This window comes from Chelon labrosus (assembly GCF_963514085.1).
Source record: "Chelon labrosus genome assembly, chromosome: 19".
In the NCBI taxonomy this organism is placed as follows: Eukaryota; Metazoa; Chordata; class Actinopteri; order Mugiliformes; family Mugilidae; genus Chelon; species Chelon labrosus.
This window is the reverse complement of record NC_140352.1, coordinates 18,153,116-18,180,301: the sequence shown is the minus strand read 5'-3', so window position 1 is coordinate 18,180,301 and position 27,186 is coordinate 18,153,116. Positions and strand designations below refer to the sequence as shown.

The 27,186-nt window shown below is 43.3% G+C and overlaps 2 protein-coding genes across 2 annotated transcripts in view; both read left to right on the top strand.

The window, feature by feature from the left end:
* fam20cb (FAM20C golgi associated secretory pathway kinase b) overlaps positions 1-14,937 on the top strand; it is a 51,577-nt gene extending 36,640 nt beyond the window's left edge. The window contains exons 4-11 of the mRNA XM_084568055.1: positions 5,744-5,836; positions 9,913-10,028; positions 10,859-11,039; positions 11,402-11,511; positions 12,195-12,276; positions 12,460-12,519; positions 12,710-12,860; positions 13,106-14,937. Of these exons, the coding sequence (XP_084424181.1) occupies positions 5,744-5,836; positions 9,913-10,028; positions 10,859-11,039; positions 11,402-11,511; positions 12,195-12,276; positions 12,460-12,519; positions 12,710-12,860; positions 13,106-13,222 (910 nt within the window). The 3' untranslated portion in view covers positions 13,223-14,937. The remainder of the gene's footprint in view (positions 1-5,743; positions 5,837-9,912; positions 10,029-10,858; positions 11,040-11,401; positions 11,512-12,194; positions 12,277-12,459; positions 12,520-12,709; positions 12,861-13,105) is intronic.
* Positions 14,938-20,250: 5,313 nt separating this feature from the next.
* On the top strand, positions 20,251-22,024 carry foxl3 (forkhead box L3). The gene is made up of 3 exons (XM_084567022.1): positions 20,251-20,435; positions 21,049-21,217; positions 21,439-22,024. The coding sequence occupies exons 1-3, from the start codon at positions 20,281-20,283 to the stop codon at positions 21,910-21,912; spliced, it is 798 nt and encodes a 265-aa protein (XP_084423148.1). The 5' UTR covers positions 20,251-20,280; the 3' UTR covers positions 21,913-22,024.
* The last annotated feature ends 5,162 nt before the right edge of the window (positions 22,025-27,186 follow it).

Below are 27,186 nucleotides of genomic sequence, written 5' to 3'. Positions count from 1 at the left end.
CCAGTCCACGCTCTATGTTGACCACGGTTCACCAACTATTTTTTTTTAAATTCAAAGTCATTTAGCCCTCTACTTTAACTTTTTCTTACAGAAGTTCTACAAAGTTTCTTCTTTCAGTTTAAATGGCGGTTGGCAAAACAGCTTGCAGGTGCTTTGTAGTGTGGATCAGTAGATTTACAGAAAGTTGTTACATCCATTTCCCCATGGGATCATGTGGCGGGGTGCATTCAGTGCTCCCTGGTCTGGCATGATAATCTGAGGGTGCTTTCACACCTTGTTATCTGGAAACTAAGAGTTCCCCCCCCTCAGGTCAGTTCGTTTGGGCTGGTGTGAAAACAGCATTCACTACCAATGCTCCACTTCCCGTTTGATTATTTCCTGACTTCCTGAAATCTGCAAAATTGTAACAAACCTCCAAACTGTTCGCAAGGATGTAGTTTGCTTTGTCTCGATTGCCGTGTGAACACGAAGCATTGTAACAATACTGTATAAATGACTCCCTGAGTCTGAACGAAATACAGATGTGAAAACAGCCCAGAGCATATCCTGTCGTGTTGCACTATTATTTCAAAATCATGCAGTGTGTGCAAGTTTGAGATTAGACAGAAGAATGTTTGTGAAGTTTCTCCTCAAGTGTGTGATGCAACCGGATTTTAAACTCTGGTACAATTTTAAAACTCCTGCTGCTCGGCTTTACAGTGCAAGTCTTTTAAAAGATGTTGGCATAGTTTAAAAACGCTCTAGTATCTCTTTGTTTCTTATTTGTGACCTCATTCATCGTTCCAAAAATGTACAATAGAGCCTCATCCGTGATTATGTTACAAATCCGTCTGGTTTCGGCTCTTAAGCTGTGTTTAAGTGCACGTTTCTAAGCATGAGAGTGACCAATACCAGAAAGGAGTGACAGCTTCCAGCGAAATGCCTTTTCCAACTTGATGTCAGTAACAGCGCGAAAGGAAATGCCTCTTCCTTATTTCCCCTCCTTTCCCCCCTCTCTCTCCCGCTCTCTCTCTCTGTCTCCCTTGCTGGTGCTGCAGAGGTCAGCTAGTATGAACAGGTCTCATTGACTCTCATTCACCCTTATATTTTCACACTGCTGTGTGTTTGCCGTTAGACCTCCGCCGCCCCGGTGGCTGCCGGGGCCCCTCCGAGCGGAGAGCAGAGCCAAGAAACTGTCTGGCCACCCAGTGTAAACTATGTGTTTACAGCAGGGCCAGGGTCACACTGGGCATGCTCGGCTCAGTGCGTCTCACCTGCTGCTAATAATAAAGGGGCTGACGTTGGTGTGGACGGTTGCTATCAAATCGCGCTTATAGTATACCCTTTGCCTGGCTGAGGAGGAAAAGAAATATACTGTGCTGGCTTTCACCGGCACTTTGGGTCAAGAGATCTACTTTTCATTCAACATAAATCCGCTGTGGATTAGTAAATATTTCAAAGGTTAAGCTCAACCAGGCAGTCCAAAGTGAAAAGGGACGAGTAGCTCTTGAGCAACCGGCATCCCTGCCCTCCTCCCTGGTTTCTGTGAGCTCAGTGCATACTGTGTACTCAAACATTTATAGACTTTATTATGTGGTCATGCATTTATGTATGTTTCCTGCACCGCGCATCGACAGCACGGCTTCCATGTAACGACGCGGCCCTAATGGTTTGCTTGATCAGAACACGCTCACATTCTCCAGGTGCAGCTGTTGGAGGATCCAAACATAAAGTTATATAATGCACAACAGCTGCATATTTGTTGTTTGTTCAGAGGAGAACACTGAGGGACTGTGTGTCCTCTACTCTGCCCCTATTAAACTCTCTATTTAACTTCAGCACTTCTTCCTCTCTTCCCCTTTTTACTCGTCCTGTCCCTGTCAGTGGGGGTGTAATGCCATGCTCTAAATAACTTTATTGACATTTGAATTGGTTGCGGATCGCGGTAATTAGCCAGCCTTCCTGCTTCCTGGCTGGCATTCACTGAGAGTGGGGAGCATCAGTGCGGCCACGTTTCAAGTCGAGCCACAGCCAGAGAGATCTGCCTCAGATGCGAGCACATGCTTCCGAGTTCAAGCTGTTCGCTCGTGTTTTCATCCCCATAAGAGCAGAGCTGCACAGAGCATGTGCACCTAGCACCTAGCACCTAGCATTGAGACGGTTTGGGGTGGGTGCATATTGGAGCTTGTGAATGAAGCGGCATGTTGCGGTACCTTTCCTTATGCGGAGAGAGCTATGTAGTAGGACTGTGTGAAGCATTCTTGTGGGTTTCTTTAAGGCTGACTGACCGTGAATCATTGCTCTAGAGTGTTTGCTCATTCTCATCCTCCAAGATATCTCCATGACGACACTCCTGTACGGTCAGCGTGGGCATAAAATGCTCAACTTGCTCTGTCACACATTTTGTCTGTAGTGTTTTCTTTCTTGTATTATCTTTATTTTACTATCAGCACAAATAGTCCTGGAAATTGCATTTCTTCTTTCTTGACGCTGCGTCGATACAGTCTGCAAATACTGTATCTCCAAAATGTCCGCATTTCACAACCAAAAATGTTGCAGCACATTAAGCTCAGTAATTAAAACTACTTCCTGAAATATCCACTGGTTGCTTGGCAACCTGAAAATGACAAAGAAACAGTGAGTCACTACGCTTAGCAAAGTTAGCTTAGCAAACCCCAATCGCCTTATATCTTTTATGATTTTATTCTCAAAGTTTAGATTAGTTTCCGCTCACTTTGCTTCGCCAAGGGTCTCTCCTCGCCTATCAACGCTACAACTCACTGGATTTCATGGTCCATGGTCTGTTGTGGTCACATCGCTGCTAGCCTCTTCTTCCCCGAGGCTCAGTAATTAAGCCATCACCACTTAACACAACTTCCTGAACCGTTCGCTGGTTGCCAGGGCAACCCGAAGAGGACCCAGCGCCAGGCAAAATAAAATAAAATTAACTAAACCCCCATCACCCATAAAAAAAACATTTTATTTTATTTTCTTTTAACATTTAATTTGTTTGTTTTTTCTAATGCTTTATAGAAAAGACTGTAAAATAAAATAGACATTCATACTACTCAGTTCAGCCTTACATCATATATCACAAATTGATCTCTAGACAACAATCTCCACAGACAACAACACATCTATAATTAGACCCTCAGCTCCATTAGGAAAACTCCCGAAACAAAACCTTTAATGTGAAAACAATGGTGGAAATCATTAGGAAACTAAACATATGCGAAAAGACTAAATTACCAATGAACCAGTCTTGCACTAAACATACTTTTTTCTGCGCTAATTGGACATGGACAGAGTTTAAAGTCGGTTTTCACATAAAATATAGTGTTTACTAGTGAGCTTTACAAGTGTCTGTATTGTTTCTCCCTGTTTCCTTTTCATAAGTATGCTAAGCTAAGCTAATAGGCTGCCAGAAAGCAGGCGTGAGAGTGGCATAAATCTTATCCTCTCGCTCTCAACAACAATATTCCCAATAAAATGAACCAGCCATGTCAAATTAGCATCTAATTTTGTGCAGCTGCCCCCGATGACAAAATAGTTTGTAGTGGCTTTATGTGTTGGTTTTTCAGTGCTATTGCCATGCGAGCGGCGTTGGCGTAAATGTGCGCTCTCCGCTTTCAAAGTCTGTCTCATTTTTTCTTGATGTGGAGCGAGCGCCGTGTCCCCAATGCAGGGCTGCCCATGAGAAGAGAGCGATACAATCAACAGACAGCGCTCTGCCTTTACTGGCATGGCCTCAATGACCTGAGCGAAAGAGAGTGAGAATGCAAAAAGGAGGAATAAACCGATCAGGCATAACATTATGACCACCTTCCTAATATTGTGTAGGTCTCCCTTGTGCCTCGCAAACTGTGACTCATCAGAGAATGGACATGGGCCTTTTGAGGGTGTCCTGTGGTGTCTGGCAACACACTGTTGTTAGTGGGGGCCTTTGGGTCCTATGGGTTGAGGGGAGGGGCCTCTGTGGATCATCCCACAGATACTTGATCAGTTTGGGATCTAGTGAATTTGGAGGCCAGGTCAACACCTTGTGCTGTTTTTCATGTTTTTTTTAATTGTTCCTAAACCGCTTTTGTGTGTGTGTCTGTGTCAGGCTGCATCCTGCTGGGGATGACTGCTGCCATCAAGGAGTGTCATTGCTATGGGGTGGGGGTTCCTGGTCTGGTCTAGGTGGCTGGTACATGTCTAAATAACATCCAGGTCCAAAAGTTTCCCACAGAGCGTTGCATTGTGACAAGGTGGTCAATGCTTTTTACTTCTCCTGTCAGTGGTCATTATGTTATGCCTGATCGGTGCAGATTACCAAGACATACGTCTGCTGTGCAAACAAGAGCTAAATATCATTTTAAAAGACATGTTCCAAAATGTTCATCAAACTTTCCTGCTTACTTTGGCCACCCATCTGTGTGACCCTATCTGTCTAACGCTCGCTCTGGATGGAGAAAGATTAGAGAAAGACAGAAAAAATATTGATAAAAAAGAGGAGGAAATTGAGGGATTTTTAGTGGAAGAGTGTGTTCCTGGGCTCCATGATGGGCTAGTTAATGACTGGTGCATATGTCAGCCACGCAGCTGCAGAGCTACAATCAGCCAGCCAGCTGAGGAGGGGAGTGACGGACGGAACAGAGAGAGGAAAAGGAGGGAAATGCAGACCGATATAAAGTGTAAAGCCGTGGATGCACAAAAACAACAGAGGAGCGTTCTGAGCGAGGGAGCACTGCGGAGCCGAGGAGGTGAGATGAGTGGGGGGGGGTTTGAGCGAAATAAACAGAGAGGGAGGCATCCAGAGGGAATACAAAGAGAAGGAGAGAAAAAGAGAAGTTGCCAAGATAGTTTCCGTTCTTCTCATCCTCCCTCAACTAACTGAAGTAGAAATGGCAGAGGCTGCAGTCCAAATCATCACACTCAGCTGCCTTTCTGGGAAGTATTTACTGTCAATAAAAAAAAAAAAAAAGCAAAGAGGAGGCAGTGTGTATAAAAGGAAAACTAACTAAAATATGCTTCTCTGTAGGAAGTCTGGACTTCTGTCTTTGTATTCTTCACAGACATTAGCATATATTCTGTACCCGGTACCTTCTCACCAGCTCTTTTCACCACTTCCTTTGACTTTGCCTTTTTACCCCTGCCATCCTGCCTGTCCTGCCTCGTCCTGGCCCGTGTTCCATCAGCTCTGGGATTTAAGCCTTTAAGAGCCTCTTTTCCCTCCAGTAAGAGCTTTAAGGCAGAATGTGTGTGGAAAGCATTTTTTTTTCTTTTTTTTGGGTGGGGAAGGATCAGAGCCAGACAGAAATAGGTACAGGCCCGAGAACAGGAGCGGGTGCTTCAGGAGGAAGTGTTTGACCTTGGATTGTCCCCTTCTCCTTGCTGCCCCACAAAACGCTGGCGGTAACTCTGGCGAGGCAAGGACAGTGGTTTATTGTGTCTTGGTTATTGCTCGCAAATGCTGTCCGCAGTATTAGGCACACGGCGTAAAACCAGAGCGTTTTATCGCTTGTGGAGTGAGACATCTGCGAGAATGCGATGTTGATTTGAGCGGCCGTGTACAGTAGACCTATCAAACACAGTGTTGTTGCATTCCTGTTGATGTCATCTTGCGTACCTGCTGCATGTTTTTGTGAATTTCCTATCTAAACGTCTCAACTTCACGCGTTCAGCTCGATGTTGCTAAGCGCTGCCGAGTGGCTCGGCCTGACTTTTACACCTGACCTTTCGGCTAATTGAGCGTTTCTTTTTTTTCCTTGTGCACCTGCAGGCAGACCCGGGAGCAGGAAACCCCGCCAGACTTCTTCTATTTCTCCGACTTTGAAAGACACAACGCTGAGATTGCAGCCTTTCATCTGGACAAGTAGGTGGAAACGAGCCTGTCACACTGCTCAGAGGCGGTTGTGTGTTCTCTGTGTGTCTGTGTGTGTGTGTTATTGTGTTTGCAACACTAAATTGTCACATTGTCGTCTGTGGGTTTTCTTTGCACACCACACATTATCCCTCATAAAGCAGATGATCGTTTTTGTGTCTTGCTACACAGGTAAGTTCTTGAGCAAACAGCGTGCTGCAAGTTTTAATGGAGAGGATTTAGAAATTGTTTGTGAGTAAAACTCCAGGGCCACAAAACATAACAACAATTCTACCAAGGCTATCTATATTTTCTTAAATAAACTCCCTTTTGGAGGAACTTTTTCCATGTTGCTGGAAAAAGCAGCTAATGCATTCCTTTTACACTGGTTTGCTCACAATAGACAGGCTAAATAATAAAAACAAGGCCACAGAATCAGCTCTTTTTCCACCGCCTGTCAATAACCTTGCGCCTTCATTACACACAATTCAGAGATTCTGAGTTGTTGTGCTACCAGCAGCTAATGATGAGAAGCTGCAGAGGTCTGCTTGGCTCACTTCCATGTGTCTCCTCATCTCTAGATTTTGTTACTGGCCATAGTTTTTTTTTTTTTTTGTTATTTCCTAAAACAACTTTAAATAGAGCTTAGCGAGTTTCAAAGGGAATTAAATTGCCATAAATGCTGTATGTGGATAAAATGAATCATTAGATCATCAGATAGGAACAACAGAAATAGCTGTGCTCTGGGGAGTTTCCAGCTCTGGGTTCTGTAAAGCGCCTTGAGACCTTTTGGACTGTTCTTGTCGTCACGTAAATAAAACTGAATTGAATCAAATGGACGGCTTCCTGCGTTCAACACTATCATGTCTGGAACGAGAGTTTGAAAGCAGGAGAAACATTAAAGTGGGCACAAAGCAGGCGCTGAGGAAATCTGAATTAAACTAAACATTAAAGAATTAGCTGTGGGAAGATCAGTCCCTTCAGGAGCAGGAGTGGTGTGCGTCTGGCCTTGAGCTATAATGACATCCAGAAACAGCTCTGTTGCTACAAACACTTTCGACGAGAGAGAAAAAAAAAAACAAAAAAAAACAGCTGACGTTCCTGAATCTAATCTAACCTCCCGAGTACATTTTTCCATCCTTGAGGGCCAACGTCCTGCAGGTTTTTGTTCCTCCCTGATTGCTAATTTGCCCGTCCCCGTGCCACCTCATTAACCGCCTGGGTGGAGAACAGATCCCGACGAGAACACCAGAACTGGCTAGCGCTGTTTTACAGTAGTGCTTCCAGATATGTGTTTGCATTTAGTATTTTCCGTGTTGCATAACTGATTCATTAGCAGCACATTTAGGGGGAATGTCAAAGGATGTAACGATGAAATGATTGCAGTTTAGCACGTTCTCTAGTTTTAGATTGGAGCAAAATATTCCAGATTTGGGGTTAGGTGAGGCTAGGATTAAGTTCTGCCCAAGAAATACAGCAATACAGATCAGATTTATGTGTGTCTGCATACTGGCGCGACTGCAAGCATACCTATTTCTCTTCTGGACATTCCATGAACACTAGATTTTCTCAGAGGAGCTTATTTGTACGTTCCCATCCTCCAGAAACTCATCTTTTTTTCCAAAACAGTGCTCAGTGTGAGGCCGGCCGGTACAGTAGAGGCTGTGAGCTCCGAGAGGCCGTGAGTCATAGAGAATGAATGCCGCCCTCCCGCAGCTAGTATCTGACTGAACAATGAGCACAGCCTCTTTGCTTAGCTAACCGCCACGCTCTCTGACTACACTGCCTTTACAAGGCTAACACTTTACAGGCCTACTGGAGAGACTTTAATGAAAAGAGAAATCCTCACGAGCCTCTCAGATCGACGAGAGGCAGCAGCGGCGCTATTGAAGACAGGCTGACGTCACGGTGGCCGCACGTTGTTATGAGCGGAGGGCTTGTGTTTTGACGTGAACGCTGGTGTTTGCACTGACACAAGATGGTACTGAGGTCACACACACGTGTTCGCAGGGACGCACAATGGGGCCACAGAGGGTGAGGGCGACGCTGGTTCCGCTTTTCCTGCAGGCACAATGACACAGTTCATCAGCAATTGCATTAGCAGCGGCGCTCCTCACCAGTCTGCCACACATCTGGTCCTCCTCTGTGCACACACATGAAAATATGCTCACACGCTCCAGCATATGTGTGGGTTAAGGGGAAGAGGAGGAAACCAAAGGCATGAAAGGCCCTGTGCCCATTCTAAATATAAGCCAGGCAGGGTTTGCCAAAAGCAGCGCTTTATTTTTTTGCCTTATTTTGTCTGTTCTAAATTAGAGCCTGTCCACGGAGCTGCTGCTGCTGCTGCTGCTGCTGCTTGTGCAGAGGCTGAGGCTACACTGCCTCCCAGGGGGCAGACACACACACAGACTCCTCACACACACACACACACACCGACTGTCTTTTCCTATATAGGCTACACTGCTTTAAGCGTCATTAATTATGTGAGTGGATTTAACTGGGAAGTGCACTGGTTTTGCTGCATTAGGTAGTCAGCAGATATGAAGACTCACAGAGTCCAATATGACCTTAAAATATTAAACCACGTAGCTTCAAATTCATGAGAGCCCATTCGCGTCTTATACATTTTTCAGCTGGAAATATGTGCAGTAGTGATGTCAGCCCTACCCTGAATAGAACACATGTTTAAAATTGCCACTGTGGGAATTTATCAAAGACGGAAGAAAAGGCGTGTGAGTGATGAAGGAAGCCAGCCCTCGCTCTTCTCTTTAGCGTGGCAGCAGGCCCAGACCCAGCAGGCCACACAGTGCTGTGCGGTGCTCTGTCCTGTGTCCGCCTGTCTCTTTGACAGCGAGGTGGGGAAAGAGACATGACTGTGTCTGTGCGTGTATGTGTCTCGCTACACCTGCCAGCACGCAACTTCATGATGGCATCATTTGTCCGACGGTGCTCCCTCTTCCTGGCGTTCTCGTTTTCACCGCACCCGGTTCTCTCATTCCTCCATTTTTAATCTCGGCCTGTCTTCCCCGTCTCTCTGCCCTCAGGCCTTGGCCATTAGGTGTTGTCAGGGGAATCAATTTTTAAAGAGCCCGTGCTCACGTCGTAGTTGGTCAGTATTGAAGGCAGGGGCATAGGACATAGCATAGAACAGGCATGTGGCACGCATATGGGAAGACAGCCACGCCATGTTTCAAAAAAATACAGCCATGTTAAATCTTTCTCTTCATCTCATGCGCATTGACACTGATTCCAGTTCACAGTAAAGTGATGCAAAGACACAGAATCACCTCACAAAACGGAATAGAGGCTTAGAAGCTGCTGGAAGCTGGCATCTCCAAGTATATTAAATTAGAAAGTTAAAAATGTAGAATCACAGCCACATAAATACCACAGGGAGGTTTTTACCACCATGTGCTGCATCTCTAAGGTCCTTACTTGGGTCACAGTGCCCCCTTTTGGCAGAGACATCAAATCACATGTGGTTTCATAGTGACAGCACAGTTGTTTACTCCACTGGCTTAATGGATGAAGCTCCGGCCCGCCAAAGTGAGGGATTGTGCGTTCTCCCCCCATCTGAGGTGAAAAAAGCTTTTCTGTGTTACAAGCAGCAGGTCCTTATCACTGCTCTCTGCAGACGGGTCTATATACACAGGTATTAGGGTGGATTTTTTAAAAATACTTTCCCAAATCTTTCAAATAAAGCAACGTTTTCAGGGCTACCCAGTGAGTCTGTTTTTACCATGGCTGCTGTAATACTTCATATTTATTTTTTTAAAAAGGTGCATAGAGCGATCTGTTATGTATTCATGAATTTGTGATTTACAATACAGGTTCTACAGTATACCAACATCCTTCTCCATCCTCCGAGTCATTTTGCCCGTGTTTGTGCGGTTTTCTAAATAAATGTATGGAAATTTATTTACCCTGGAGATGTTGACATCCTGGGAAAGTGTCTTAATGGCCTCCATCGGCTCTGTGTGGCAGCCACTCAAGCTGGCACTGTTGCTTGTTATTTTCACCTCGGACAATTCGAAATCCTCTTCTATTTTCTGAAGACTGACCCCTCGGTGTTTGCCTCTGCCTCGTAGGATCCTGGACTTCCGCCGCGTGCCCCCTGTGGCCGGCAGGCTGGTCAACATGACGAAGGAGATCCGGGATGTTACGCGAGATAAAAAGCTCTGGAGGACCTTCTTCATTTCACCAGGTACACAGTGAAAAAGGGGTTGAGTGACATTTGGTAAAAATGAACAAACCCTCCATCGCCCTTAATTTTTGAGGCTCAGTGTGGTGTCTCTGCGTGTCACCATTTTGGTTCTGCCACGTGTGAGTTGAGCTGTCTCTCAGTATCAAACAAAGTGCCCATGTGTATGTATAACTTTAAGCCTTGTTATGATTCAAACAGGTGAATTACAGAAAGATTTTGTCGGCCATTTTAAGATGGAGGTCAATGGGGTTTGACTCACTTTTGAGCCAGCCTCAAGTGGCCATTTGTGGAACTGCAGTTTTTGGTGCTCCCGCATTGCCTTCATTTCGCACCTCGGTGGCAGTCTTAAAAGAAACACATTAAAAAAAATTACCCATCAATTTATAAAAGTAAAAGCCCTGCAAAAAATGAACAGCTTCCTCGCTCATAATTTGGAGCAAAGTTACTCTTGTGGCCTGAATTAGTGAGATATTCATTTGCATGGGATTAGTATTATCGAGGGACTTTACCTTGTGCCAAAGCATGACAGTTAATTAGCGATACAACTTTACTTTACATATTATACACATGGAAAACTCTCACAGGATTAAAAATACTGACAATCTCAGCAATTAATGCAGCTCAGTGAATATCCCCAGCTAATTTTAAAAGCAGGCAGCATGGGCTTTAAATATATGTGCAGTGAATGACAAAAGGACAAATAGAGAGTAGACACTTTTTAAACACAGCGTGGCATACTAGAATATATTTAAATCAGCATTTTGATATTTTTAACAGAGGTTTAACATTGCAGCAGCAATAACAACATGCGCTCTGTTTCTGGTTCTCAGCCAACAATGTGTGCTTCTACGGAGAGTGTTCCTACTACTGCTCCACTGAGCACGCTCTGTGCGGCAAGCCAGACCAGATTGAAGGATCTTTGGCAGCCTTCCTGCCAGACCTGGCTCTGGCCAAACGCAAAACCTGGAGGAACCCGTGGAGACGCTCCTACCACAAACGCAAGAAGGCAGAGTAAGAGATCGATCAGTGGCGCTCATTAAATTAGATGCTGAAGGATTCGATGCTGAGTAGGATGCTGTAGGTGCAGCTATCAGAGGGTATTTATTAGACTCGCTGTCAGTTACCAGGGGTAATTATTCATGAGAGCTGAGTAAGAGGTCTGAAGTTTGTAAGATATTCTGCATACATGCGTCTAAGCTGATCTCTTCGTACAAGAAAGCAATTCACTTCAGTCTTACCATTAAGAAAAAACACATAGCTTAGCTTAGGTTATGAATAAATTGGAATAGACACAGTAAAAGGACAATTGCATTCATTTATCCAGTGCTGAAGCATACATTTAAGTGGACTGAGAATACTAAAAATCTTTTCAGATGGGAGGTGGACCCAGACTACTGCGAGGAAGTCAAACAGACTCCACCCTATGACAGCGGCACACGACTGCTGGACATCATGGACATGACCATCTTTGACTTCCTCATGGGTGAGCAATGAGTGAACAAGTGAACGTGTGAATGGGTGAACAAGGTGATGCTAATTCTCCCAACGCTGCTATCAGTGTTTCACAGGCCAGATAATACACAAAAAATGTATGTATGTACTTTACAGGTTGTATATACTACAAGTTGGCGTGACATACACATACACCGATCAGCCACAACATTAAAATCACTGACAGGAGAAGTAAATAACACTGACCATCTTGTGACAATGCAGTGTTCTGCTGGGAAACTTTTGGACCTGACCACTCACCCCCATCCCATAGCAATGACACTCCTTGATGGCAGCAGCCATCCCCAGCAGGATGCAACCTGACACAGGCACACACACAAAAACGGTTTAGGAACAACTAAAAAAAAAATAAAAAATAGCACAAGGTGTTGACCTGGCCTCTAAATTCACTAGATCCCAAACTGATCAAGTATCTGTGGGATGAACTGGAACAAGCTTGATCCACAGAGGCCCCTCTCCTCAACCCATAGGACCCAAAGGCCCCCACTAACAACATTCTGTTGCCAGACACCACAAGACACCCTCAGAAGGCCCATGTCCATTCACTCATGAGTCACAACTGTTTTGGAGGCACAAGGGAGACCTACACAATATTAGGGAGGTGGTCATAATGTTATGTATTAACTCTAAATCGTTGGCTGCATTCCCACGCAGGAAACATGGATCGCCACCATTACGAGACATTTGAAAAGTTCGGAAATGAGACCTTCATCATCCATCTGGACAATGGTAGAGGGTAAGCCAGCACTGAAACACTGAAACACAGAGATTATCAAGTTGTCATTTATAAAAAGGTTAAGTGTAGCTGGAGTGTACAAATAACAGAAAAAAGAACAATACATAAAAAAATTTTAAAAAATTGTCAAATAATCTAAAAATTCTTACCTCAACACCATCCTGGTTCTGTTTTCTGCCCTAGCTTTGGCAAACACTCCCATGATGAGCTGTCCATCCTGGTGCCCCTGACACAGTGCTGCAGGTAAGCCTATGCTTTATGGTGGGTATATGTGGGTTGAGAAGGGTGTGATTCCCAGGGAGAGGCATAAAAACTGAAAGTTGTATTTGCAATGACATGATCATTCCCAGAGGTTTGGGGAATCCACAATATTAGTATTGGTGATATAATGCAATAGACTTACTTCTTTCCAACCCCCGCTGTTTCTCTGCAGGGTAAGAAAGTCGACCCATTTGCGTCTGCAAATGCTGGCTAAGGAAGAGTACAAGCTGTCCATGCTCATGGCAGAGTCCCTGGTGAGGGACCGCCTCACTCCCATCCTCATCCAGCCACATCTGGACGCCATGGACCGACGACTGCGCCAGGTCGGTGGATTGTGGAGTTCCTTCACCACATTTCCTTCTGCTTCTAGTCTAAGCTGAGCTAACTGTGTATTGTAGCTTCAGATTTATTGTGCAGACACAAATGTGGCGTCAGACATGCTATTGAACTTTTAAAAAGGGAATAAATTAGCCAAAAAACCTTACTGGATCTCTATTTGTACCCAGAAGTAGAAAAATATGTGTCATCCAATAACGATAATAAAATTTTTGTATTTCACTGTCACTAGGTGCTAAATGTGCTGTCAGAATGCATCGAAAAGGAGGGTTACAGCTATGTGGTGGAGGACGACCTCCAGGGAGACCAAGGGACAGACCACAGCCACAGCGGCCCAAGACGGAGGTAGCTGCCCCGGGGTGCTGGTGGCAAGACTGGACTGACTCCCTAGACTGGACTGAGCTAATCCAGTCTTTCTCTCAAACTGTACTAGCATCCTGCAACACAGATGAGCCCCATCTGTGCTGAATTACTCAGAGGGCTTGATTTTCGCTGAACTTGCAGGGAAGCCCACCTGCCTGAGGTAAAATATAAGCTGCGTGGAAGTGGAAGTGGAAGCCTGCTGGACTGGACTTTAACAAAGAGTGCTGTGGCTTTAGCTGTACCGATGCTTGTGGCGCAGGCGATGTTGAAGACTTCTGGATGGATCTGCGGCTGCTGGACAGAAGTGAACCACCGCACATCACCTAGACTCCTTAAAGTATCCAACCCTGACTGTAGTGTAGGATAGTATCACCACAGCTGACCCAAGCACCCACCGACCCACCGCAGCAACCAAACCATTGAAGTCTTGCGAAAGACGCCTTTTGTCTGTCTGGTTCGGGACCGTTTTTTTTGAATTCAGTGAATTCTGATGGGCTTGTAAAGAATCTCCCCGTCTTCACAAATGTGTGTTTCTACTAACTGTTGGTATGTGTTGCAAGTGTTTCGGCTGAACATTCCCAGAGAAGGAGGAGGAGGAGGAGGTGGATGTCCTGTTGTCTTCATTATCAAAATGATGTTTTATTGATTTGCTGCAAAATGTTTTTATTGCATTGTGTCTTTTTTTAAAAACTTGATTTCTGCTGAGGGTTTTCAGCATCTCATAGTTGCTATTCCAGATCAAAATATTTGATTGGAGTGCAGGTTTACTCCTGGATTTGTCCATTAATTTTGCCCATAAATGTTAATGTCCTCGAGAGAGTATTTATTATTAAAATTCATATTTATTGTTTGAAATGAATACTAATCAGTACCACAACGACACATTACTCGCTGTCAAAAGTGTGCAATTGAATTTCCATCACAGTGGTGTACTTCCTCGTTTGTCCAAAAGAGGGCAAACTGAGCGTGTGCAAAAGTGGCTGCCAGCACCGTGCCACTCATCAAAGTCAACCCTCTCCATATTGCAACCTGTTACAAATCAGACCGGCTTTAAGATTGGTTTATAGCCACCATGATCATCATTTTTGCAACTGCTGTTTTTTGTTTGCTTTCAATGCGACAGATATGAGGTTAGATTTATGGTACCAAAAGCCAAATGTGACACTAATAGTTTTATATTGTTTCTTTGTAATATATTTGATGTCCAGATGTTGCTGTTGTGGAGAGATTATTTTTCAGGATGTATATTTCATTCATCGCCAACAGCTGATAGCTTAACTGTTGGTGTCAATGATTCAGTCACTGGCTGAAAGTTAATATATACAGTAGGAAAATCTAGTGCCTGTGCAATGATAGAAATACTTGAATGTCTGGTTTCATAGCGGAAAGGTTTAAGCTCCTCCCGGGTACAAGCTATAGATAAGATTCGGAGGTCTCCATATGTGTACGTGCTGACTCCATCTGTTCCATAAGGGTTTTATTACACAGTCTGAGTTTCCATTGTCCTGTGTCAGGGCAGCACAGTGTGTATGGATGTATGGGTGGATCCATGGAGGACCTTAGACGGTGTTCTTGAAGTGAAAACGCTTCTTGTTTTTTTTGTTTTGTTTTTTTAATTGAACTCATCGTTTCTGTGGATTTAATTTTTTAATTTCATTGCATCATGGTAAAAGTGCAATAAAACAAAAATAAGCATAACATAATGAGTGTGTGTGTGTTTTTTTTTCCCTGCAGGACCAGAGGCTAAATCATGCAGTATATCAATCATCTGTGAACTCAAGGAGATAGTGAAACAAATCATCCAGCTAGATGAAACGCCCTACAAAATGAGTCACGATAAAAGTTAGAAAAGCAAATAATAGAGCAACAGACGATAAACGCAGAACACCAGATAGAAAAAGTAATGCAACACAAATATAAATAAAATTCAACAAAAGCAACTTGAAACAAAGCCTTCAGCTGCTTCTTAAACGTTGCCACAGATTTTAAGTCGACTGAAAAATTTAGGATCAACAACCACAAAAGCACAGTCGCCTTTTCTAGACTGAGACACATGCAACAAATTTTGATCAGAGGACCTCTGATTCCTAATATTGGCTGACACTTCAACTGGATTCTGAATTTAATAGGAATCCACTATAAGGAAATCAGGATTGGTTTACAATGAGGACTTCCGGACGACTTCGTCTGAAGGTTGGAAGTAGCATTTTGGACCGTCTGAAATCAGTTCAGGGATGCACTGGTGAGCAGAGAATTACACTAGTCAAGATGAGAGTAAGGCATGTATAATCAAGACTCAAACACCAGACACACTGGATCACAGTGTAGATTTAGCAGAAGACAAAAAGGCAAGACTTTCTACTGCCCCCTATATGTGGCAGGTTAGCCGGTTTTTAAAAGTAAAAAACAAAATATCCAGCCTTTTATAAACAAAATTGAATATCATCTATGTAACAAGTATAGGAGATACCTTTGGAAATTACTTGTGAGAGAAAGCAGATGCAATGCAAACAGCATCGGGCCCAGCACAGAAGCTTGGGGAACACCACAAGACATGAATTCAATTGACAAGGCCTAACTGTGAACAGTAACTGAGAGGCCCTTGTCTGAAGAAGCTGAAAAAAATCTTAAGGCTTTCCTCCACCGCAAACTTTCAAGACTTATGACATTGAACTGTAAGATGAGAAAATGAGTAGAATACCCCATTAAATGATCACCACAGGTTTATTCGTTATTTCGACCTTATTTCATCTTTACTGGCAGCTGGCAGAATTACACAAGCATCCAATTTCAGCTAATCTGCCTCTCCAGTCTAATAATATTTCATACATCCTGTTTCAGAAATGGTTCGTTTATACAGCACACAATTTCAGGAGTTAGTATTAAGTATTAACGTGATCAGTATCACTGGATTAAAGTGTGGATCTGGAATCAGGTAGGAGTTAATGAAGTGTAACTTAGCTTAGTTTAGCTTAAAGAGCTCAAACATGCGCAACAACAATCAACTGTTTGACACTGGCTGTGGGCTTGTTTGCAGTGAAGTACTGGTCACGACGTTCTGCAAAATCTGGAAAGCAATAATAATAATAATAGTTCCATTTTGTAATATTTTGTGTGAGTAATAAAACAGCATAGAATAATAATTATTAAAATGCTGCAACCACTCAAGATGAACTGACTCCATAATTCTGAATCTTTGGTGTTTTTAGTTGCCTGTGACAGTCTGGATACTCTGGTAAACACAGGTCTGTTGTGTATGTCTTATCTGTAGAACTCTACATAACCTAGTATAATTAGACAGTGAATGGTGGCAGTGGGGATGGCTGCACAGTACAGTGCAAAAGAAAATGGCCCTCAGCCCCAGATCTGTGCATAAGCATGTTTACAGTTCCCAGTGCACTGTTGTGTTTTGATAACCTTTCCTCACAGAACAGCCCCCGGAAAAGCTCCTTGGTTGGTTTACATAAATGCATGTATGCGCACACACTAACACACACACCGAGGCACGATGGATGAATGGAGGAAGCGGCGTCTGAGACAACCATCAGAGGGACAGAGAGTGACCAGAGGAGAACTAAGGGCTGTAATCACTGCGGTCGGCCGCAGACAGGACGCCAGAGGAAGCCTCGTCATGGGAGCGAGCCACGAGGACCTTATCAGATCTCAGTTCAAACCAACCTGATACTGTGACCTCTTCTTCTCCTCTGCACTGCTTCCCTTCTGCTGGTCCCAGTCACAGCTTCGTATGAATCAGTCTGTTTTTGTCGTTTGGGAGCTGACAGATCACCTGAATGAGCTCAAACCAGTCATGCTCAAAAACTGCTCATGAGCATTTTGTAATGTAGACACAGACATGTAGATTTAGCTTAGCAAGTACAGCAAAGTTGATCATTAAAAACAAGCAGCCACTTGATATGGTGGCGCCGAAGTGAAAAATGAAATATTCCACCATTTCTTCATATTTCTGAGCATTGTCATCATATTTTCTGGACCCCACACCCGCAGAGGCCTCACAGCGCAGTCTAAATAATGTAGCTGTCCATCGATTTGTTATCACAGGGCTAACACAAAGAGACAAACAGCCATTCATTATTAATTCAATCATGAATCTGGTACTTCGCAGGGTTATGCCCTGCCCTGATTGATTTTACCTGCACCTCAACACCTTGTATAAAGAAACACATCAAAAGGCTGAAATTCTGGCCCTGCACCTGAAATTGAGAACCGGTTTGACCTTTCAGTTGCTTCAATAGCATTTGTTTTAAAGTCTCAGGGAAGCATCACCATAGGACCTATAGGTGACTCCTGCACCAGCTAGGCCACACACAGAGGCCTGGCAGACCTCAGGCTGTTTTCCCGGCTTCTGTCGCCTCACTGGAGACCTCCAATTGCCCCGTTAAGAGCCCTTCAAAATACACATCCCCCTGTTTTATAGACACGGAAACAATTTATAGCCATTATGGAGCATTATAGATAGCATCTACAAAACTTCCCGTCGTTGACTAAACGTCTGCCAGAGTGGACACACACACATACACACCCCAAAGAGTTAACGGAGAGAAAAAGAAAACAAAGATGCAAAGGATCTTGTTTGTTGGTTTGAGGTTAGCTGTTTTAAGTACAGTCAGAGAGATTAGGCTATAAAAAGAAGCAAAATAAAACATGAAGGCAGCCTACGAGCCCAGCGGACCACCCAGAATCCTGCCGGAGGTGAGGGAGAGGAGCATGTACGTCCAGTCCAGACGAGCGAGCTGCCACAGCGAGCTGCCACGGTCAGTCTGTTTGCCAGCACATTAATGGTCAGCCTGTACTAACAGCTTCACAATATCGTCGGGAAAAGGGTTGTCATATCTGGGAAAATCAATTAGATGCAGATAGGTTTCACAGTGAGTGTGATCTACAATCTGGATGTGTTGAGGACAGTAAAACAAAACCCCCAGGTTGGACACACAGATTTAAAGCCCCAAATATTTAAATAAATAAAAATAATCTTTAAATTTACTATTATTTATTGAGAGTGTTTTCCCAATATTATGTATCTATTTCATATCATTGACATTAAATGACATTTAAAAAATACCAATACTGAAGCTAATTCTTTAGACTGTAAGTTGTTGACTCGCTGAGTACTGAGTTCTTTTTAAAGTATTACAATTAAAGGCGTTATGGGAAATGTGGTAATAGTATTTTTGGTGACTGACCCATAGTAAGAGCCGATGGTCAGGATGTTTTTCTGTTTCTCTTAAATGCTTAGCCTTTTGAAACTTGCTTTACTTTATTTAGTAAGTCTGAGACTGGCCCAGTGTAACATTCAAGCCAAAACCAAGGGAGCAAAGCAAGCAATTGTTGAAGAAATAGAAAAGGGAAAGGAAAACCCAAGATGACCACATTTTGTTATATTTTGCAATGACAACCATAAACAGCCTAAAACCTATAAAAGCCCCCCTGAGGGACTCCCTTCTATCTACCCTATGACAGATTCTGCTAGTCTGTACTGGGTCCCCCCTGAACCTAGGATTGCCACTGGTCATAATTACACTGATCAGGCATAACATCATGACCACCTTCCTAATATTGTGTAGGTCTCCCTTGTGCCTCCAAAACAGTTGTGACTCATCAGAGAATGGACATGGGCCTTCTGAGGGTGTCCTGTGGTGTCTGGCAACAGAATGTTGTTAGAGGGGGCCTTTGGGTCCTATGTGTTGAGGGGAGGGGCCTCTGTGGATCATCCCACAGATACTTGATCAGTTTGGGATCTAGTGAATTTGGAGGCCAGGTCAACACCTTGTGCTGTTCTTCATGTTTTTTTCAGTTGTTCCTAAAGCGTTTTTGTGTGTGTGCCTGTGTCAGGCTGCATCCTGCTGGGGATGGCTGCTGCCATCAAGGAGTGTCATTGCTATGGGGTGTTAGTGTCTGGTCATGTTTAAGTAACATCCACACTAATGCCAGGTCCAAAAGTTTTTCAGCAGAACATTGAATTGTCACAAGGTGGTCAGCGTTATTTACTTCTCTTGTCAGTGGTCATAATCTTGTGGCTGATTGGTGCATGTACTTACTTGATGTAACTTAGAACAGGCATGATTAACGCACAGATTTGGGTGTTTTTAAAGGGTTCTTTTTTGTCATCAGTTCCTTTCATTTGAGATTTAATGTAAAAGACAAACTTTACACAACTAAAAAAATAAATGAAAAAAAAAAGGTCTGGGATCGTGGAGTTCGAAAGAAGTGATCCTAGCAGGCCTCTTTAGGCCTTTCCTTAACTCTGCATGAGGCTAGCAGCTTGAGGCTACACTGTCCCCTACTATCATAACACACCTGAATCTCCAAGCAAACCATCAGCAGTTGAGTCGCACTGTGGCCAACGTCGGCCTCAGATCTTATAAGGGGAGGTGAAGACAAAAAACAAATCTGTGATTCTTCTGCATCCACTTTTTTTTAACCAGTCATTGTGACAGTTTTAAAAGGATTCACTGCTGAAAATATAAATATAACAAGGCACAGATTATCCTGATGGGCCCAGCAGCTATAATATGTAGCCTAGAGCAACTTTAAGGTGGAGTAGTCAAGTGGAGGACTGGCATTTGAGCGTGACAATTTCCCCTCATGCACATTTGAATTCACATAATTTTATACCAGTCAAAATATGTAGAAAATCCATTCTATACAAAGATGACACACACTTTGATTATCAGTGATTTTTCAATCAGAAAGAAGATCTGATTTTGCCTTTTTTTTTTGCTAAAGTCATAAAAAAAAACGTGATTTTTTTTTAATATCATTTTCAAGTGGTTGGTAAAGACACCAATGGTGTACAAGAGTTTGTGGCAGGAGTTCAAAGAGCTCAGAGAGGTGGCTGTGAGCCTCGAGACCCTCAGCCGCTGCTGGAGAGCAGCTGGGACGAGGAGGGGACTGGAGAGGGGGGCTGGAGGCTGGAGCCGTCATCAGCCGAGCTCAGAGTGAGTGTCAGCTGGCTGAGCAGAGCATGGTGGCAGAGCAGAGCAGCAGGACAGGGTGTTGCTGCTGGGCTTTGGCCGGGACAGTCAGATGAGCCAAACAGTTCAGATTAAGCATTTGACCCCTCAAAGTGTAGATATGTTCGACAACTCTCACTACCCCTTCAACTGCTTCAACTACGATGGAGACGGATATCCTTCATCCAGCACTGACGAAGAGAAGAAGATGTGTAGACCCGCGTACAGGTATGGACCAGTTTTTAATCCCTTTCCTTTATGTATATTTATGTGGCATCTGCTTGTTTATTTTACACTTTTAATATTTTAACATTTATGTCATTTGAATTTTACATATTAATTGGTCATTATTGGCAAGACAAAAGATGTGGCATGGCACTCATTACAGTCTTAAAACATAACAGTAATCATGAAAATACCTCGAATATCTGGCATTTTTGTCACCATTAATCAACAGATTGGAGTATAAATATAAAAACCCGGGTCACACAACTACTTGTGACTGGATGCACTTTTCTGAAACTAAAGTATAATTTAAAATAAAATTGTTCCTCGGTAACTTATGTTAGGAATTTTCTATTAACAGGAACACAGACATATTCAATATTGTCACGTTCAGTGATCTTAATGTACTTCCATATACGTCCTCAAATTTTATAATGAATGTCTGTTCTGTTTTATATATATATATATATATATATATATCTGTGACTGATGAACGCAGTTCAAGAGGTCTACCGTAGATGTAAACTTGACGACTGCAGAGCTAATAAATAAATTCGAACGAATATTGAAATAGCTGAAAATGCTCAAACTGTGTGTGTCTCTGTGTGTGCGTCAGCTACATCGCCCTGATAGCCATGGCCATCCAGCAGAGCCCCGAACAGCGGGTCACTCTGTCGGGCATCTACGAGTTCATCATGAAGCGGTTCCCCTACTACCGATCCAACCAGAGAGCCTGGCAGAACTCCATCAGACACAACCTGTCTCTCAACAGCTGCTTTATCAAGGTGAAAGCACTGAATGCGGGGAGGATAATATATTCTATTCCCTTTTATATGACTTTTAAATGTTTTGTATTTTTAGTCTGTCATAGTATTTGTTTCCTTTCATTTCATTTTCAGCTAGAGAAGCAGAAAAAATACCTTTACTAGTAGTACTAGTGTTGTTATTATTCATATAAAGGTAGTAGTGTGTTATTATTAGTGTATAACTAATTTTTTTCCTTCAGGTTCCTCGGACAGAGGGCAATGAGAAGGGAAAGGGAAACTACTGGACTTTTGCCGCTGGCTGCGAATCCATGCTCGACCTGTTTGAGAACGGCAACTTTCGGCGTCGCCGGCGTCGCAGGACCATGAAAATAGGCCTCCGTGACTCAGGAGAAACCCCTTTCCACCCTTTGGAGAGCCACAACAATCAGCGCCTACCCTCAGATCGACGCCCTGAGTCCGACTCCACCCTCTGCCCTTTGAACCCCGAGAGGCCGAGGCCCGGTCCCCAACAAAATCACCTCATCCCTAACCCCACCCAGCAGGGGAAGCCAGAGTCAGAGATCAAGTTTAGCATTGACTACATCCTATCCACTCCGGATCCACCCCTGCCTGGGTTCAGATCCTCACACGGCCCTGTACATATAGGGCCTGCGGGGCCACCTATTCATGTCCTGGAGCCGCAACACCTGAACCTGCACTTTTGGACTCTGTAAGAGGGGAGGCTAGCAGAGACTTGGAAACCTGGGAATTATAAGGACGTCCATAGACAAGAATTCCACATGAGGAATTTTGCTTGACACAAAAAAGTAACAAAATAAAGAGGTACAGTATTATGCGGTGGATTCTAAATGGAAACGCTTAAGAGAAGCATTTTACTGTCAATTCATCCAAGAGATAAAATGTCAACAGAAGAATTCAGTAAAGCGTTTCATCATTCTGTCATTATACTGTTTGTGCGGTGTCTAGTGCTGACATAGACTAGGTTTACAGTTTTCTCTAGATGTATACACACAGCACAGCTAAAATGTGTTTAAGAAAAAAACGAGGATTTGTTGGAATTAGATTATCCCCGAATCAGAAGCTGAGATGATTTTCTTCATAAAAGAAAAGAAATATTCAGAATTGTGTGGCTTTTCTTTAATTCCATCAAAAAATGAAAAAAAAAAAAAAAATGTACCCCATTGATATGTTTCAAAAACATATATGGTTAAACTACCTTTCTAAAAATCTCATCAACTCATAAATCGGTGAAAACTCCATTACTGCAAACACCCAAATACTTTTAATTCAAAATCATTTCACTCAAAATTATATATACTTGTAGTTTCCACATAGCTGCGCAGTCGTCATGTGTAAAACTCTGCAAATGAAACATTCTGCTCGCACAGAGAATCTCAAATATCTGAGTGAAGCAGCAACAAGCAAAAACGCATTTCTGCCTGGAAAGGGGATGTAACACTGTCACTCTTCAGAAAACCGAGTCAACAGAAAGAAATGGAAAGAATCTCGGCCGGGGACAACTACTTATTCAACTGGAAAAGTGTGCAAAATGCTCAAACTACATGTATCAGGAAAGAGAAACTCATATCTAACGCAAATCTTCTTCTTTCTTCAGTAACAGCTGACATTGTTGTCTGTGACCGATCGCATTAAAAAACGAAAAAGAGAAAATTATTCGCAAATTTTTAAATAATAGACTGCTCATTCCATGTGTCAGTTTTAGGATATTGTGCATACTGTTCTTCCAAATCTAGACTACACATGCAGGCTAATTGCCCTCTCATAACAGTTCATTAGGTACACTATTCTCTCAGTCCTGCACTAAATCTCTATCTTCTTGAAGGTCATGGTGTTCAGCATTTGTTTAACACATGTGGGAGAGCTGTTGATTCAAATGTGTTTTCATTCTGGAACAGAAATAACAGAAACACTTTTAATCCAGAACTGTTAACAGCACCATAAACTACATCCTCCAAAATGATCTTAATAGTTGACTTTCTTACTGACTCTGTTTCAACATTAACTGAACATTAGAACAGTCATGGCAGGGCTGTTATATTACAATGCATATGTTTTCAATAGTGTACCTAATGAACTGGCAGCACTGTGTATAGCCTGTGAATTAATATAATGAGACATTTTAAAATTTTCTAGAACATTGCGTGTTGATGTGTGAAAAGCAGTTGAATTCCCTGAGTTTATTGCTAATTAGTAAATGTTAGCATGCTAACTTGCTAAACTCTAGCAGATCTTTAGCATGCTAGCATGTTTAGCTTGAAGAACCACTGTTCCTCCATGATTTAGCAGCATTTAAATGAGTGAATCCCCACAGTGAATACTCCTGCTTGAAATTACTGCGTAGTACATTACACTGTCATGACTAGTTGAAGAGTTAATATAAACGGTAGCATTTGTGCTTTTCCTACACCGTGAAGGCCTATTCTGATTTAATTCACTCGTTTCAAGCCCAATTTCTCCCCGCATTTTGCATTTTTTTCCCCACTGACCTTTTGAATCCTGATTGACTGACACTTAAATTCTAATCCACTCAGTCCTTATTATAGCGCGTTGTATTCGGACACTTAAAAACAGGCCTAACGAAACTGGGGCCTGCCTAACATTTCTTTCCTGCGCGAGGGAGATCAATCATGGCGTGTTCCTGTGCTGTTGAAGGGACATTTTTCAATTTAACCTTTATATTATGTCTTGACTACATCAGAGGAGGGTTTCAACACACTTAACATGAGTGGCATTTAATATAGCATAACACTTGCAAGGTGAGGCCGAGAAGTGACCCTATTTAAATACCGGGGCCCCTTCCCGTGCTCAAGCGGCTACACCTCCCCCAACGAGGTGCGCGCACACACACACACACACACCCGCGGACCCCTGACGCAGTTATAATTAAACACACCTTATGCCTCCTTTGCAAATGCCCCTCATCGATCTGTGAGGTTTTTAACATTCATACGCGAGCTGCCCCCCAGCAAACGTCTGTGGTGGCGCGAGTGTTTATGGATCAGCAAGTTTCCATTAACTAAGTTGTTGATGTTGAGGAGCGGGGCCGCCGCTGCCACGACGCCGCGGATATATTTGGGTAAATTAACTTAGCATAAAGTGCTTGGAGGGCTACAGGGAGTCTTTGGAGGCAGCTAAAGAGAAAGCAAGGCACCAGTCAGTCCCGAAAAGTCAATGCACATACTACGCTGTCAGTGAATATATAAAAATGTAGCTGGTGGCACAGCGTCCCGATAAATGGCCTCTATTAAACTCTAAATACATCCGTTTTGTTTCATTCCTGTTTAATCCTTGGAACACTTTGGGCCAGCTGCTCATAATTACTTCCACAATCCTTCTCATTTATAAGAGCAATTATTTAGTTTCAGACTTTATTACATGCACGGTACCTGGCAGTTAAAATGAGCAGCTGAGGGCGAGAAACGGTTGGATCGCAGGTAGAGGAAATTGGGAAACCAGTGATCTGCAACATTTATAACAATCAAATCATAAACATAAATAGGTCATTTAATCTTCAGTGCTTGTTTAGCGAGTGGATTTCAGTGGGGCTGCGGAGAGGATGAGGATGGAAGTTTGTTCGAATGTGTAATGTTTAATGTAATTTCTCCTCGCTGAAGTGTTTTCCTCAAGCTGTCGGCGGAGAAAAACATTGATTGAGCTGCGGGGCAGCACGGGAAAGACACCCGTGTCAGTATGAGCCACCAGCTAATGAAGATCAGTGAAACAGCCCGAGGCCTTTGACATACACACACACATCTCTGCCCTTTGCCATTTGGTGGCACGCACAGAGCCGCTGCAGGTACACACTTTAAGGCTGGAATATGCTATTATTTCTAAACGGCTTCAAGTGTCCGTAATGAGAAAATCAACACAGCATGTCAATCAGTGGCGTGAAGGGGGACGCGTTTACAGTTTTGACTGTCGGAAGGACGTCCCTGCTAGGGATACAGCGAGAGGCGGCTGACTGTAGGTGACCAGGAGGGTTTTAGGGGGAAAATGGAAAATGGGAAATTTAATAAAGGAAAAGGGCTTGACATTCAAATCAGAAATCTGTTTTATTTGTCAGTTCTCGTGTGGTAAACATGCCAGCTTTAGTGAAGCTTCGGGACCCGCTTTGTTAGAGGCGCAGATATGCAATTATGCAACAAGAAACAACAGTTTATAGTGTGATATAATCCAGTGCAAGGGCCTGAAAGATTAACGTAAAACTGAATCAACATCTTCCTCAAACATTCTGAACTTGGCTAAGGTACTATTTACATTCACAGCAAGACAAGAAACTCCTGTCACAAATTGTACGTCCCGTTCGTATACTATAGATGTAAAAACTGGAAGAAATGTCACTAATGTGTTGTTTGATCATTTTACCTCTCATCCAGAGGAGTAAAATGTGCATTTGCTGGGGATTATAATCAGCAGCGTATGTGTCACAATAATGAGTGTTTAAATGTAGCAGGTGTATGTGGTATGACTACCATGTTCCAAGTAATGAAGATATATGTCACGTAGCACAGCAACGGCAAGATCAGGCTTTTATTACGCTGACTCTAATTGTTCGTCATGATCAATTGGCTGGTTCAGGTCTTTTCATGGGACTTGAGAAACAGCAAAGACAACATATCACATCTCTTAATCATTTCATACCCATATGGCATATGTGGAAAAACTGATAAACAACAATAGATTCAGGCCGACTATAAAATATGTTTTAATCTGAAAATGTAATTTAAATAAACATCACTCAGCATGAGAGCGGCTGCCCAACTCCAGCTGCATGCCTTCAACACAATCCCAGTTTAAACATCCTGTAACTCATTCAGGTTAAAAACAACGCGGGTGAGCTTTTTATATGAAGGTGCCTAACTGAAGGCAGGTGTATAACAGTGTCTAATTGTTGTCTTATAACCAAGTTCTGTGCTGCAAAGCAGATCCATTGCATTGAGTTAGCCTGACATGCAATGCAACTACAATGCACCGCAGCTCTGGCCAGCCAGCGTCTGATGATTCCAGGGGCGGAGGTGTGCTCTCTCTGTCATATACGTCGCTGTCTGGCTTATTATTGATGAGCTGATTGAAATCATTTTCAACTAAACTTTTCCTCTGACATGTGGGCTGTCGGGCTCCGCGGTGCAGCCAGCAGGGTGTGCCAAGTAGCTGCTCGTGGAGAGGTGAATCCAAAACATCACCAATGTGGGCAAATGAGTCAATAAAAACAAAAAGGAAAAGATTTCTGCCCAAGTCTCAGTGAATTCTTGGGCGATCCATCATCTTGGGCTTCTGCAACACATGTTGAAACATTAGAGTGAATATGCTTTCAGGCATTAGTAATATGTAATGTGTGTTGGAAGGGAGGCGGTAACGTCACTGTTTCACAGCAGGAAGCAGCACATGGTGCTTCTGCTACTGACAAATACAACTGATCTACAACCATATTTTTTCTTTTTTTTCCCAGATAGACAAAAGACATTTATGTACAGACAGGATTTTCCTCCAATTATCTAAAAGGAAACACAAAAGCATCCATTTACCTCTCTGAGCGAAATCCCCCGGCAGCTCTGACAGGATTTAAAACAGTTAGCTGCTCACTGTAAAAACAGCCCACTGACTCAAACAGTGATCCCTGTGTGCTTCAGTCTACTGTCTCACAGACACACCCCTCCTTATTGACCGGGAAAACGCTCCAGTGAGTGAGGCAGAATGCGAGGGGCCATGTTGTTGGGATGAGGCGATTCCTGGCGACCAATGGGGAAGCCCCGGGTGTGGGGCCCCCGGGCCTCTTGGGGGGGGGAGAGCGAGAGCGAGAGCGAGAGAGAGAGAGAGAGAGAGAGAGGCAGGGGACTATAGGGAGGGGTAAGGTAAATGAAAAGGGTTTACTACAGGTCAGCTTCAGCTATTAGCATCTGAAGAGGGAGCCAGGCGAAGATAACCGCCAGGGCAGGGACAGGACCGGAGTGGCGATTCAGAAGTAA